This window comes from Oncorhynchus kisutch, linkage group LG17, assembly GCF_002021735.2.
Source record: "Oncorhynchus kisutch isolate 150728-3 linkage group LG17, Okis_V2, whole genome shotgun sequence".
In the NCBI taxonomy this organism is placed as follows: domain Eukaryota; kingdom Metazoa; phylum Chordata; class Actinopteri; order Salmoniformes; family Salmonidae; genus Oncorhynchus; species Oncorhynchus kisutch.
Window position 1 is genome coordinate 63,845,131 of NC_034190.2, and position 16,230 is coordinate 63,861,360.

The following is a 16,230-nucleotide window of genomic DNA, read 5'->3' on the forward strand; positions in this document are numbered from 1 at the left end:
GGCGGCCACTAGCTCTTAAAACCCTGACTGCATCTGACGGCTTCTGCTTCCTGCAGAGAGACAAGGGGCATGGGGAGACGGAGGGAGCAGACGCTAAGATGACTGCTTCCGTCTGCTCAGTTTTGTTCTCCTCTGTCAGCTTCAGCAGCGTCTGTCCATCCTGCGGAGTGTCAAAGACAGAGAGAGACCGTTAAGACAAAAGGAGAAGGTGAGAGAATAACCTGTTGGGCAGAGTAGAACAAAGGTGAAGAGAGAGTCTGCAGGGGAACCTTTTCTAATAAGGAAACCAGCCCGAATTCTGAAGTCTCAGTTCTGCACTCTGCTGAGTTCTTTTCTTTGTAGGAAGCTGGTAATTACTGATTGCTTGCAGTAAGTCCTTAGGAGCAGCTTAGCCTTCAGAGGTGACCAGAAAATGTGCAAAGCCTCTTTCTTCACTGAGATTTACCTCACCCAAGGAGGCCTATTTTAGCATTAGCCGCGCTAATTCAGCTTTAAAAACTGAGGGGCCACACTAGTTTGGCCCTGTCTCTCTGCACTGATCCACTGGTATCATCTTATTCCCATGCTGATCTTCATTTACTGGGCCTCATAAAGAGAGCTACAGTATATGGAGGTGGCGGTGCCTTCTCTGTGAGGCAGTATTAACTGTCTACCCCCTCTGAGACTAGTCAACTAGGCTACATCCTCTCTCTGCAATGCAGACAGTGGAGAAAAGACTCCTTATCGCAGTTTAATCTCCTCACCAAGAGTCGACACCACTGCTAAAGCCAATGTGACTTTGTCATTCATCCTCTGGTCTCAGGACGACCATGTTTGTTCATTAAAGTGAAAGGGCGGATCGACAGAAAATAAAGAGGGGTTTTTCAGCAAGGACAAATCACAACATGGTAATGGGACTCCCCGAGATAGGGTCGAAGAGCAGCTAGATGGAGTGCCTTTGGCCGTGGGAGGGGTTGGCATTTGTACCTGCTCTACCTGCTGTGACCTGAACAAAATTAAATGCAAGAGAAAAAGAGAGGATGAAAATGAAAGGCTGTGAAGACCAAAGACCCCTAAGGTCTGTGAAAACATCACCATGGGAAACCAGAGACCAGGGAGAGCCAGAGCGGGCGGGGTGCCTGTGTGTCAAACTGCCCCCAGTCTGAAGTTCTACATGCAGGAAGGAACAGCAAAAGATTAAGTTGACATTGCCCCACAGGTAGAACACTTGAAAAAGGCACTTACAATTATAAAGGCAGATCAATTTCATTGTGCAAACTGACAGCCATCTATATAATTCAGGTCAGTATTTCTGTAGGGGCTAAAGCGCTCCTTTTTATGTTATTGTAATGTGCTATTAATTTGATTGATGGTGTTCTTGTCAAATCCTGAGGCCCCTGGGCGAGGGCTCAGTGCATTTAAATGTACCACTTTTCAGCAGGCCTGATAATGGACAGCTTCAGAGCTGAGAGGCTAGAGCACAACCACTCTCTGCCTCACTACTACAACATAACATTACCTGGAACAAAGACAACAGTGACATGCAGCTTCAGATCTGAGAGGCTGGCTAGAGCTCGACTATTCTCTGCCTCAACTTAACATTACCTGGAACAAAGACAACAGTGACATGCAGCTTCAGATCTGAGAGGCTGGCTAGAGCTCGACTATTCTCTGCCTCAACTTAACATTACCTGGAACAAAGACAACAGTGACATGCAGCTTCAGATCTGAGAGGCTGGCTAGAGATCGACTATTCTCTGCCTCAACTTAACATTACCTGGAACAAAGACAACAGTGACATGCAGCTTCAGATCTGAGAGGCTGGCTAGAGCTCGACTATTCTCTGCCTCAACTTAACATTACCTGGAACAAAGACAACAGTGACATGCAGCTTCAGATCTGAGAGGCTGGCTAGAGCTCGACTATTCTCTGCCTCAACTTAACATTACCTGGAACAAAGACAACAGTGACATGCAGCTTCAGATCTGAGAGGCTGGCTAGAGCTCGACTATTCTCTGCCTCAACTTAACATTACCTGGAACAAAGACAACAGTGACATGCAGCTTCAGATCTGAGAGGCTGGCTAGAGATCGACTATTCTCTGCCTCAACTTAACATTACCTGGAACAAAGTCAAGTGACATACCTACTCATCGAGGGGGGGGGGACAGAAAGAGAGAGAAGAGAGAGAGAAGAGAGAGAGTGAGTGAGACACAGACAGAGAGAGAGACTCGTAAGGCCTTAAGATACATTCCGATGTATGCAAAAAGAGAACAGAATGACTACAATACTGTACATGAACCAGCACTGGAAATGATTGAGAAAATAAATGGTGAGCTAATCATTTCAACAGTATTATGGCACAGGACTTCACACCATTACTGCTAAGTGAACATTTATTTCTGACAGCGTCATTTACGGAATCAGTGGTCTTGTAATCGTTTGGTAATTCTGGTGTTCTATTGATGGGAGTTTTAGCGAGACTATTAGAATTAGGCAGGGTGGCCATGTGCTAAGAACAAATATCTCCCTCCATCCTCACACTGATGGACAACTAGAGAAAGGCAGAAGATCTGCTACTGCAATGCTTTAGAGCTGCATATAAACTAAAGTCACAGTCATTTTCTAAGTGTATGCCTGTTTGTATAACCTGGGATGCTGTCCTAGTAGTTACAAATATCCAGACAGAAAAAAAACAAGACAAAACAGATTTAGCAAAAAATGTTTAATCTCTCCTTGATGCGTGTTTATTTACAAGTAATAAATCTGCAAAATAGGAAATAGCAGAATATTTACACAAGCGTGAAACAGCCAACCTGTCACAGTTGCTTCAAGTCTCAAACTCTTAAAAAGGTATCAGAATTCATGAAGTATTAAAACTCTTTAGTTTCTATTTTTTTTCTTAAATTTGTGTCTACATATTTTAATGTATGCTCCTAAGCCTTTTGAAATGTACTTTGAAAAAAGGAACTGCTTTCCAATATGCCATAATTAAAACAAACCAAAAGAGGGAATCAGGAGGACAAGGATAGAAGTTGTTCACTGGTGTGGCGGCAGAGTGGGGAACCTGTGACAGTGTTTTGAGTGGACATGGTAAGGTGGTGGATTGTGGGTAATGGTGGGGTCGTAGAGGGTTGTGGGAAGGGGAGGGGGAGCTGACAAGGCACTATGTGCAAAGTGAAAGCTCTGTGTTCATCAAACAGCATCTGGATCTCTCCCTCTGGCTTTCCTCTCCATCTTCCACCCAACTCACTACGGCAGGGAGACGAGACAAAATAAGTACCGTTTTCTTCAAAGGAGTTCTGTAGCGAAGCCTCTTTCTTGTCATCTTCACACAACAAGTAGCATAGTAAAATAACATAAAAATAAAACATGAGACCAACTGCCCCAGTACATACAATATAACTTTTTATATACACGTATCCATAATCGCCCCCAAGATCCTAATCATCATCATCATCAGAAACCTCTCACTTAAATAACAGAAGAGCCAAACGACATCAAAGCAGGAGAACCATCCTGAGACTTTAAAATGCAACCAGCTGTTTTACAATCACAGTCATCAAAGCTTAGTGTGTTTGGCGGGAGGGAGGCAGCACACAGCAACATTTTCCATCCACTAAACAAATGTGCTCAATCAGGGAATAAAAGATGCTTAACAGAAGAACATAGTAGCAGTTTAAAAATATCTCAAACCATCCCAAATAGGGTGAATGAACAGAAAAGTGGTCAAGTCAATGCCGATCCTCCACTACCTTCTCTGGTTTGGAAAAAGACAGTAACCAGCATATAACTCTGTTTAAGTTAAGAATTTCATAAACTAGTCTGTATGCCCTGCTCTCCGATATCAAGTACAGTACTTACAGCGATTCCAGCCCTATGTGTTTGATCGGGTGGGGAGGGAGGGATTGGCTGTAGGGTGCGGTATTGAACTTCATTGAGTTGCCAACACTAGGACAGGCCTGAGCTGGTCTGAGCTGGAAAGGAAAGGAGAGGTTGTCCGTATTGGAGGATGACCAAGAGAGGAGGAAGATGAGAGTAACAGCCTTGCAGGACACTGAGGTGAAACATGAATACTAAATATCCATATATTTTCAGAAAATGTAAATGTCTAAAAAAATAAAGGATGTGTTATGAAGTCCTACTCCCAACTGATTAAGAGGAATTTGAATATCACATTAAACAAAACATTTGAAGTAAATACATTTAGGAGAGACTTTTCATTTTCATTAAATCACACCACATTTGTTGAATCCTGATCTCGGATAGATGGATGGGATGGAAGGTTACATATCACATCTGTAGTCTGTGTGATCCACACGGCTCTCACTGGAGAACTGACCTAAATATTTCAGAAGTTTCTCAGAAATGTATCTGTGTCTTTCTTCTAGCCAGCGATACTGTATCTCTCATCTCAGAGGACAAGGGAAAGGAATGAAGCTTCTTGTTTTTGTACATGACCGAAAGGGAATCGCTGTAACATGTTAAAGGGAGACAATGCATTTCACAAAAGTATCAGATTTCTGAGGAAACAAAAACCTTCGCCCAGTTAAAAACACTCACAAAGACTGAGCTACATCTCATCATCTTGTCACACATCACGGGTGTTTGCATTTCAACATATTTTTCACTGTTTTTTTCATCTTCACAGCAGACTGAAAAACAAAGAAAAGACAACACTGAATGTGCACCTTCCTCTTTTCCGGTAGGATGACGCTCGTCACAGATGCTGTTACGGAACATAAGGGAAACCCTGGGAGATCTACTCTGCTAGCACTAACCATTGTTTGGTTGCTGCAGAGTACAAACACACAAACTCATACAACTTTCACCACTTCAACAGATCAACAATAAAAAAGAAACCATCTATTTAATTACACTAAAATAGAACTGTTGAATGTTGAAGTCACTAGAGTGACAGTACTTGCTCTCATGTGGGGTTCAAATCATGAGGGATTACCCTTCGCTCAAAGCTTTACCTATGAACTTCTCTCATCTTTGTCTGCAAACCTCTTCCTCAGTGTCCACAATGACAGTCTGTAAGACTGTAACTCTAACACAGTGATCTACAGTATCTGAGGAACCTGAGGAGAGACAGCAGGTGGAACTTCATGAAGCCTTTAAAAGGGTAGTGGGTGAATTAAACCTTTGCTACATTTAGCGCGGTGCTAAAGTCCAATGAATCCTTCTGTGGTGTCTGACTTCTGTTGTACAGCAAAGCCCACAACATCACTGTACTGTAAGCCATGATATTTGCCTTCCAAAAAACATTGAGGTCCCAGAACTAAAGCGATCTACTTCACTGTGGTCTGGAGCCTGTGAGCCACAGAGGCGTGCATGGTCATGGGAGCAACCAAGATGGCTGCTCATCCAGGTGGCTAACACAGAAGGCTGTTTTCTTTCACCAGAGTGGTATACAAAACCGAGCCTTTGGTTTTTCTAAAAGCCACAATAGCACTGTGGTTGTGTTAAATACCGGAACACCAAACAGCTACGGTATTTCCAGGACTATTAAAACATATGTTCTCCCAAGACAGGAAAGGCCCCAAAACTTTACGATTTGTTGATTTTCTTCTATTTTTTTTGTCATTAAACTTTTTTTCTTTTTTTTACTGTTCAGTCACGAGGCATGACAACATTTTAATCATAGCACATTTGATCTAAAGAAAACGTCTTTGCACTAAACAACATTCAAATAAAACATGGCACAGGACAAGGTTTCCTCTTGTTTTCATAGTTCAGTCTTTGAAATATCAAATCCTTTTCTTTCAAAGTATTCTGTACATTAAAATGGAAAACTTTGACTATTTTCATTTGTTTCTTTAAAAATGAAGTTGTATTTATATATCTATATATATTTATATATCCTCTTCTTTTGATTTAGCTTTTTTGTAAATTGTGCAAATTCAGCAGTAACACAAGTGGCACACCACTGGAGAGAGTAGGTAGTTGATAAAAACACACCACTGGAGAGAGTAGGTAGTTGATAAAAACACACCACTGGAGAGAGTAGGTAGTTGATAAAAACACACCACTGGAGAGAGTAGGTAGTTGATAAAAACACACCACTGGAGAGAGTAGGTAGTTGATAAAAACACACCACTGGAGAGAGTAGGTAGTTGATAAAAACACACCACTGGAGAGAGTAGGTAGTTGATAAAAACACACCACTGGAGAGAGTAGGTAGTTGATAAAAACACACCACTGGAGAGAGTAGGTAGTTGATAAAAACACACCACTGGAGAGAGTAGGTAGTTGATAAAAACACACCACTGGAGAGAGTAGGTAGTTGATAAAAACACACCACTGGAGAGAGTAGGTAGTTGATAAAAACACACCACTGGAGAGAGTAGGTAGTTGATAAAAACACACCACTGGAGAGAGTAGGTAGTTGATAAAAACACACCACTGGAGAGAGTAGGTAGTTGATAAAAACACAAAATCTAAAGCTAAATCACACAACAACAACAAAAAAGGATCTGAAAATCAAAATGACGTCCATGAAAGTTGATGAAGTCGCTGACACGTCAGAAGCTTCCATTGTCCTTTCTCCATAGCCCCCCCCCCTCTTTAGCCAGCTGCTTCACAGTCTAGGCTGTGGGTAGATGGATCAACACGGAAGAAAAACTGAAACCAGTGATGAAGACCGTTATGATAAGACACTTTCTCGGGGCGACAGACGTTACGTGTTTATAAATGAAGGGTTGTTTGGATGGGCCGGAGCCCAGGCCTAACTCTGGTGTGTCTCCAGTGTACTGCTTGTGTCCTTGCAGTCCTAATGCGCTGTGTTGGGGGTCAGGGGCTGGCGTCAGTGAGAGAAGGCCTGGCTGCTACCCTCTCCGCCCCTCAGTGGCGGGCCGTTCCTCAGCTGGCCAGGGCCATGGTGTCGATGACCTGCTCCAGCTTACTGCGCAGTCTCTGCCTGCGAGACTGCTCATCCTTCTGCAGCGAAGACAGGATCTGGGGAGGGAGGAGAGAGGGATGGAGAAGAGAGCGATGAGAGAGAGGAAGACATCATCAGGGTCGACCACCAGCAGAGAAAGTCTATCAGAACATCTGTCATTCTGTGTAAACAGCTGTTGAATCAAACATGCTGTCGTGGTGGCATGAGCAGGCAATTTATTGGTATTTACAATACCAAAGGCAGTTGATCTCTTCCCCGACAAACACAATACACTTGTTTAGTCATAGATAGGTGTGAACATGGAACGCTGAATTTCTACTATACGACATTGCATAGATGACAAATTTGATCAAACAGGCGGATGACTGTAGAAGCTGCAAGAGGTGGATATACATAGAAAGCACAGCAGAGGTGCTGTATTTACTATGGTATTGTGGGAACTGGAAGAGGAGGTACCGGTGGGTCCATCAGAGAGCTGTGTACTAGCTGTTAGGGTGTCATGCAGCAGGCTGCATTATGGACTGCTAATGCGCCTTGTGTTAGTGCTGTTGTCAATTAGCTTCATAATATGTACCTTAATGGTGAAATAGCTGCATGCAATTATGAACATCTACTCAGTAATCTATTAATTGAATTAGAACGCCCACATTCCATTCATCAGGAACACAAGAGGGCTGATAGCTGGGACTTCTGCATCACCCCTTCAACATACAGAAACAATAGCGATTCTATTCTGATCTCTTCATATTGTGACTGACAAATCTAACTCATTTTAATAATATATCTATATCATTATGATGTCTATGCTTAATATCTTCATAATATACTAGTACCTCATCTTTGTACTTGATGATATAGGAGTAGATCTCATGCAGGGCACTCATGCTGTTGAACTGGCTGAGGTGCAGCCGGGACTGTTCAGCCAGGTAGGCACTCATGTCCTGGTCACTGATGGCCGGCATACGGGAGATGTCGGAGTAGTACCTGCAGGACAGGAGGGAAGCAGGAGAGAAGAGGGGTTAGGACTGGAGAGGACACCTGGAGAGAGAGGACACCTGGAGAGGACATCCTGGACTGGTTAGGACACCTCTTTAGTTAGGTATGTGAAGGTCTGGATTACAAGGAGAAGTAGTTGTCAACAACCATCTGGTCAACTCTCCATCACCATGAACATCTCTGATATAATTTGATCAACTGTTTACATGCTATGTAAATACTACTGTACATCTGCTTGACATAAACCATGAGATGGACAATCTTACATTCTGTGGAGTTGAGATCTGTGTCATAAATACCTCTCCACCCAGTTCTTGTAGTTGGGGATATCCTTGGCGTAGAGCAGCTTGTTGGAGGGCGAATCTTTGCCCAGCTTGTGTTCTGATGTGGAGCAAGAGTCCATGAAGGTCTGGGCCACCACAGACAGACAAGCATCTGTGATGCTGTTCTTATGGATGTCAAACACAAACTGGGGGTTCTTGATCACGTTCACCCAGAACCGCAGAGGCAGACTGGGATGGGAGAGGAGATGTTTCATCATGAGGAGATGTGTCAACAACCATTCACATTATACAACCAAAACATACAGGTACTCAATGTTGGTAATGTGTCTCACCAGTTGCTCTTCCACGTGTGCCGTACGTCTGAGTCTGATATGGAGTGTTTGTCGGCCTGCTCGTCCAGGAAGTCAAACATGTACTTGATGGCGAGAGGCAGGGCGCTGCCGCGGTGGGCCGTGCTGAAGATGGTCTCAAACAGGTCGTCCACAAACTTCTGTAAGGTACCCTGAGGAGAGGACAGAGGTTTAGTTGTCCGGGTTATTCTCCAATTACACACCTACAGATTTCAAATCAACCAACAGAGATACATTTCTCCCCACAGCGACCAGCATCTTTAAGGGGGAGTGGCTGTGGAGAGGACGCCACATTTTCCTGCTCCAACATCAAAGTACTGAGATGTGCTAGTTTAGCAGACAGACAGACCTATGTGAGCTATCGGAATTCCTTTCACTTCTCTGCATCACGCACCACGAAACATTCAATCACACAACAAATGACCTGTCTCCTGCTATTTTCTCTTCTCTACCCCCTTTATATTTATCTATCTTGTTTTTATTATGAATCGAAATTGACCACCCAAGAGGCTTGTAAACAGCGTCTAATTTCCATGGTTTTCTTCCCCTACAATTAGGATGGAAACAATCAGCTCAGAGGCAGTTAGGCGAGAGGAGAGTGGCAGGCAGGCAGGCCGGCCCTGTTTGGCCAGTTAACAGAGACTTGGCTGATATGAGGAACGCCAGAAGAATACAACACAACAACGGAGGCTGAGCTGTTAAAGAGACAGGCATATCAAGGGACTATCGAAAACAAAAAAGGGAGGTCCTCTTCACACAGGAAATACTGTTTACATTTTCGTGGTCCTAGAGTCAGGAAATGGAACACATTGAGTGGAGTTACTGCTCTCAATACATGTTAAAAATGATAATTGGCAAAATTGGAGTTCAAGATTTTCATCTGACAGCGACGATATGGAGGGCAATTCAGTGACTTACTCAACATTCAGATGAGTTGACTTACATCAACAGTACTGTACATGTCTTTTACGAAGGTGTGATATACAGCAGGCTGGCCTGGTGTCTATGTAATCTTACCTTAGTGGCGAGCAGACGGGTCAGATAGATCTCAGAGACCATCTTGCTGCCCCGGTCTCCCTCGCGCTGGTCAGAGTGGTCGTGGTTCTTGACCAGGTGCCACAGCTTGGTGCCACTCTCCAGGTCAGGGGTGATCATGGGGGTGCGGGAGCGCAGACTGTCTGGACTGCTGGCTGTCCGCAACATGCTCTCTGAACGGAGGCAAGAGAGACACAGGAACATCAGGACAAAGACAGATTAATCAGGAACACACAATGCAGAGGTCTTTAGAGGTCAATGGAACAAGATGACCAGAACAGAACACCAGTCTGACTCCCTGGTTCAATGCCCTATTGTGTTGTGAGAGCTTCAACTTGAGTTCAAACAGTGATACGCACTCATATAAATCACATATTTCAGGTCACAATTATGCCTTCAAAAATGTATATGACCCTTGCCAAGCTCTGCACATAGTGGACAAACATAAATTAGAAGACAAACATATTTAGTCTGGTGACTGACTAAATAACAGTCCCATTTAGTCTAGTGAAGAAAGGGCTCTTTGGGCTGTCTATCTGTCCGTCATCCAGCCAGAACAAAGACCATGCCAGCGTGAGGAGCAGTGTCAATCTGTCTGTCACAAGGTCACAGCCCATGATGCACTGGGACCTGACCCTTGAGATGGAGAGAACATTAACGAGCAAGACAACAGATCCCTGTAGCCTCTCTTATTGTCCGTCAGAGAGGTGGATGGATGGAGTGATTAGGCCTCAACTAAGGAGCGAGGAGAGTTAGCCGACTCATTACTCTCAATTGGCAGACTCTAACTAATTGGCAAAGTGGGAGAACGAAAACAGTGTGCCTAATTTCATTGAGGCAGGGCCAAGAGAGGAGATAGGAAAGAGAATCTGCTTTCTGTCTTATCATTAGCACACATTTTACATCAGCCCTTCCATCTTTATCTCCCTCGCTTGTCCCCATGCCCTCTCCCCATCCCAAATGACCCATAATGTTATAGTGCTGGATATAATAGAACCCCATACACATTACACCAATATCCTTCCTGCGTGTGGTAGTGGATGAGTCAGGCTGTACAGGCTCCATTGTGTGAGTCTCCTCTCCTCCCCGGGGCAGACTGCCTCCATGCATTTCTTCATTAATAAAGATGCGAGTGTCAAACTTCGTTACGGTAAACCAAAGGATGCCTATCTACTGCGTTCCTTTTATCAGCCAGCCTGCTGTAGTTGCAGCCGGCATGGGAGGGAGGCTGCCTGGTGAAGAGGCTGGCAGGGTAGCCAGAATGCAGGGGCGTCAGTCCCTCTCTAATGTATGGAGGGAGGGATGAGAGGAGGGAGGCTGCCTGGTGAAGAGGCTGGCAGGGTAGCCAGAATGCAGGGGCGTCAGTCCCTCGCTAATGTATGGAGGGAGGGATGAGAGGAGGGAGGCTGCCTGGTGAAGAGGCTGGCAGGGTAGCCAGAATGCAGGGGCGTCAGTCCCTCTCTAATGTATGGAGGGAGGGATGAGAGGAGGGAGGCTGCCTGGTGAAGAGGCTGGCAGGGTAGCCAGAATGCAGGGGCGTCAGTCCCTTGCTAATGTATGGAGGGAGGGATGAGAGGAGGGAGGCTGCCTGGTGAAGAGGCTGGCAGGGTAGCCAGAATGCAGGGGCGTCAGTCCCTCTCTAATGTATGGAGGGAGGGATGAGAGGAGAGAGGCTGCCTGGTGAAGAGGCTGGCAGGGTAGCCAGAATGCAGGGGCGTCAGTCCCTCTCTAATGTATGGAGGGAGGGATGAGAGGAGGGAGGGAGAGTGAGAGAAAAACAACTTCAATCTCTGTCTATCTCTCACACACCGTCTGAATCGGGGCTTCTGAGTTTCAGATGACAGGGAGGGCCCCCTGGTTTTCAGGGCGAGAGGATGAGAGAATTACATCTCAGAAACTCACTGACACATAGAGACTAATGTGTGTCAGTGGTTCTGGGCTTGTTGATGCTTTCCACTCGACCAAATCAAAAGAACAGTGGGGCATCAGAGCAAGACAACTGCCCTGAATGTTCCCAATGAACTTTACTGAGATCTGGGCCTGTACTCACAAAGCATCTCAGAGTAAGAGTGCTGGTCTAGGGTCAGTTTAGCCTTTTCAATCATAATAACTAATAGCGGGACCTGATCCTAGATCAGCACTCTTTAGACACTTTGTGAATATGAGCCCTGTAGTATTTAAACAGCGCGCCAGAGACTAACTCCTGCCATACGTATGTCATGGGTGGGAGTTAAAACCAGTGATGACCAAAGAGGAAAACAAAACCAGTGTGACTAAGATTGATCTCTATGCCAAAGACCTTGTTTGAGACCCCATTATATCAGCTTGTTCACACCGGAACATTCTGTAGTCACTCTCCTAGCAGCCAATTGGTCTCCTGTATTCCTACATCTATTGTACATTCATCATGAGGTTCCTACTACTACTACTGTGGCTGTTGCTACTGCTGATTGAGTGCCTGTAATTCTATGGCAATCATGTCCATTGGCTTCTGGGGGAGAGTGGTGCACGTTTACTTCCGCTCTTACAACAGCCAGGGCTGGGCGATCCTCTCTGTGGACGAATAAACCAGCCCGGCTTTCACTGGCCTGTCAGCGTTGCTATTGTTGCTACTACCCCTTATCAACACAACGACAAAAATAAGGAGAGGGAGGGGAAACAACAACAAAGGTGAAAGCTTCGGAAAAAGGTTTTTGCCAGGGAGCTGGTTATACTGATGCGGTGTGGAGCTGAGGCTGTGTTTAAAGTTGTTAGCTATTGGTCTTCAGTCTTTGGAAGGAGGAATGAGCTGTCTGATGTAATGCCTGTCATTTCCGAGATGGTGAAAATGCCTATTGGTGGATTTATGGTTATCTCAGTTCAGAGAGGCTGAGAAAAATCCAAGAGAGCAAAGAAAGGCAGAGATTGAGAGAGAAATTAAGAGAAAAAGAAATATGAAGGAATGACTCACCATATCTGCTGAGAGACTTGGTGAAGGTAGAGGAGTTGGATATGTTGTAGGCTGAGTTCTGCTTTGGCACCAGAGCGATCACTGAGCCGTCTGTCACCTACAAGGAATGAAAAACAATGGTTTGTCTTATAAATGCTGTCGTGCCAATCACTCCATCCACTGTCTGTTTGCATAGATAAAACCGCCGAGGCAGTACACCCCAGCCCACCCACCACCTCTCCCTCCTCTCACCTGATAGTGGGCCAGTGTGTTGAGGTGTTTCCAGTCATTGTCGATCTTTGTTGTGACATCCTCATCCTGAAGGATGATTCTGGCCATCCTGCCCTGACGCCACTCTGTGGTGAGGAGGATAGGAGGATGAGAATAGATCGCACGCCAACGCACACACACTGTAAACACACACTGTAAACACAATCTCCTCCTGGTGTTCTTACCCAGGTCCATGTCCCCAGCCTTGGGTCTCTGGGAGTAGGGGCTGCCCTTGTACACTGCATCCAGCAGCTTCTCCTTCACCTGGGTGATGGTGTCACAGTTCAGCCCCTTCACCGTCACCTCGGGGGCGTTCTCGTTCTCCGGGTTCACACAGTGAAGTGTCTGACAGGGGAGGGAGGGGCAGAAATTAGGTCCAGCTCACGTCGGCTTACTTAGTTGGCATTTGCAGGAATTTGAGTCGCATATTCAAGCAGCAAGCACTAATTAAGGTCACTGAGGTAATGCAAAATCCTATCGCCCTTAATGCCTTCTCAAAGCTAAATCATATATTTGATCAAATATCATTATCGCCCTGTAAAATATTTCTATTTGACCGTACTAACCAGGGTCTTGTAGTCAATCTGCTGTCTGATGAGCTTGTCTTCACTGAGGGAGTAGCGTGCCTCTCCTGTGATGGAGTCTATAGGCCCCTTCTCCATCTGCTGCTTCATGGCACAGTACAGCATGAACAGAGGTTCGCCCGCACACTCCTAGAGACACATGGACACAGGTCATCAGTGACAGGCAAGGGCTGTATCTATATCTTAACAGGTATGCATATAGCAATGGACATCTAAATTGTTAAAAGGTTTCAAAAACAATTATAATAAATGCAACAGATGGAAAATGAGATATTAATATCGACTGAATTATAGCACATAAAACATTTTACTGGCACGGACAAATAATGAATGGAGTTCAGGAATTTGGATGGGAATTCAGGTATTACATTTATTGTAAAATGTCTCCATTCATTTCTTAGAATGCACTCATAAATGTGACTCATTTCAGGAAACTAGGCGGTTGTGGCATGTCACTACTTCACAGGAGTGGCATTTGAACATAAACATTTATTTTAGAACAAAATGCTTTTTTTTCACATGCCTTAATAACAAACTTGTATTCCATCAATAAATACGAATAAAATTGTTAAATTACGAGTCTAGTTTGGTTTAGCTACGAAAAAAGACAGGAACCTTCCCGTTAGCCATGATTGGCTGAGATAATGAATGGGCAGGACATTCCGTGCGATGAGTTTGGATTGGTCTGCCATGTAGCATGCTTCTGTCTATAACAAATCAAATCAAATTTTATTTGTCACATACACATGGTTAGCAGATGTTAATGCGAGTGTAGCGAAATGCTTGTGCTTCTAGTTCCGACAATGCAGTAATAACGAACAAGTAATCTAACTAACAATTCCAAAAAATACACAGTGTAAGGGGATAAAGAATATGTACATAAGGATATATGAATGAGTGATGGTACAGAGCAGCATAGGCAAGATACAGTAGGTGATATCGAGTACAGTATATACATATGAGATGAGTATGTAAACCAAGTGGCATAGTTAAAGTGGCTAGTGATACATGTATTACATAAGGATGCAGTCGATGATATAGAGTACAGTATCTACGTATGCATATGAGATGAATAATGTAGGGTAAGTAACATTATATAAGGTAGCATTGTTTAAAGTGGCTAGTGATATATTTACATCATTTCCCATCAATTCCCATTATTAAAGTGGCTGGAGTAGAGCTAACATGAGCTGTTCATGTGTTGACAGTCCTTTCTACTGTGCGTTTTGAAAAATTTATTTTTGTATTGTTTTTAAACCTTAATTTAACTAGGCAAGTCAGTTAAGAACAAATTCTTATTTACAATGACGGCCTACACTGGCCAAACCCGGACGACACTGGGCCAATTTTGCGCCGCCCTATGGGACTCCCAATCACGGCCAGTTGTGATACAGCCTGGATTCGAACCAGGGTGTCTGTTGTGACACCTCTAGCACTGAGATGCTGCACCACTTGGGAACCAATATAACATTAGCCATCAAGAACTACAAAAGTTTTGCTACTTTTCTCAATAACATTTATGCCCTGAATTTAGCAGGCGCTATCGACAGATCAGTTGGAAAAGGTGATGGGCTACTTTCTGCACATGCCACAGTCAGTGTCAACCGGAGTGACTTGAAACAAAGCTGGCCAAACAAGATGTACTGTAGCTACAAACAAAACGGACTTAAATGGTTCCAGTCTGCCGTGAAGCATTCATCCATGTATACAGGTAAGAGTCTAGCTACATTTTCAGATATAAATGTCAAATTATGTCAAAAGTTTTTATTGCAAGTTAAAGCATACTGTTAGTTAGCTAGAAAACTTTAGCTTTACCTAACGTTACATGTGATCTGTGTAGAAATATTATATAATATCGAATCAGAAATCCATTTGCGTAGCTAGATATAGCCTAATGTTAGCTAGCTAACATTGAACCTAGTTTGTTAGCTTTAGCTACCTGCAGATTCATACTAGAGCTATGACAATGTTTGTTTTGGCGGTAGTATGAGTTGGGATCATTCCGGTTAATTGTTTAGCTAGCTAGCTACCTACATGTCTAAATAAAAGACTCAATTTCAGCCAGATTATTACATGACCCATCCACTTAGCTAGATGTGGGTGAGGGGTGGTTATATAATTTCCTTCACATGACCCATCAATTTAGACAAGTGTGTCGGGTAAGCATCATCTAATAATGATAAAATATTTATAAAATATTTTTATCTGGACACTTTCTATGTTTGATATTGCTACTATGCAAGTACTATCACTGTACCGTTTATGCCTTCTGTATCCTGTGCATGTGACAAATAAACTTAGACTTGTTTTACTATAGCGTGTGTTTACCACATGGCCTCATATGTGAATTCTTAAAGAGATGGGTGGGACTAAGGCTTAAGTGGGTGTGAACGATGGGTGTACGTACCAAAACACTGAAGGGCCATTTTCTCAAAAGTGGGGTTACAAGTTTAGCAACTTTCAAAGCTGTCACGACTTCTACCGAAGGTAACTCCTCTCCCTGTTCGGGCGGCTCTCGGCGCTCGGCGTCGCTGGTCTACTAGCCGCTACCGATCCCTTTTTCTTTTTCTGGTTGTTTTGTCTGTGTTCCTTTTCACACCTGGTTTTCATTGCTTTGATTTCTGTTGGTATATAGGGCACCTGTTACCTGCCGTAATTCGTGCAGGATTAGATTTGTGTGCATTGCGCTCGAGTGTATTTGATGTTTGTTGTTTTTTCGCTATTACGCACGTGTATGTAAAGTGTTGGAACTGTGTTTGTCCCTCCGTGCGTTTGCACGAGTTTCTGATGATTCGAGAGCGTAGTTTTGGGGTTTTGGTCTGTGCCGTTTTTGTATTGCTGGACTATATTATTAAACACGCTTCTCAGACATTCCTGCTCTCTCCTGCGCCTGACTCCTA

At 44.0% G+C, this 16,230-nt stretch overlaps 1 protein-coding gene across 2 annotated transcripts in view; it reads right to left on the reverse strand.

Annotated features, from left to right (window-relative positions):
* Positions 1 to 3,474: 3,474 nt before the first annotated feature.
* The window catches only part of LOC109907019 (plexin-A1-like), a 274,450-nt gene continuing 261,694 nt past the window's right edge, over positions 3,475 to 16,230 (reverse strand). For both annotated transcript variants that reach the window (XM_031794352.1, XM_031794351.1), the window contains exons 24-32: positions 13,313 to 13,459; positions 12,932 to 13,091; positions 12,729 to 12,832; positions 12,498 to 12,594; positions 9,530 to 9,720; positions 8,495 to 8,664; positions 8,178 to 8,390; positions 7,716 to 7,866; positions 3,475 to 6,938 (exon numbers count right to left, since the gene is read on the reverse strand). In XM_031794352.1, coding sequence (XP_031650212.1) covers positions 6,843 to 6,938; positions 7,716 to 7,866; positions 8,178 to 8,390; positions 8,495 to 8,664; positions 9,530 to 9,720; positions 12,498 to 12,594; positions 12,729 to 12,832; positions 12,932 to 13,091; positions 13,313 to 13,459 — 1,329 coding nt within the window. In that variant the 3' untranslated portion in view covers positions 3,475 to 6,842. The remainder of the gene's footprint in view (positions 6,939 to 7,715; positions 7,867 to 8,177; positions 8,391 to 8,494; positions 8,665 to 9,529; positions 9,721 to 12,497; positions 12,595 to 12,728; positions 12,833 to 12,931; positions 13,092 to 13,312; positions 13,460 to 16,230) is intronic.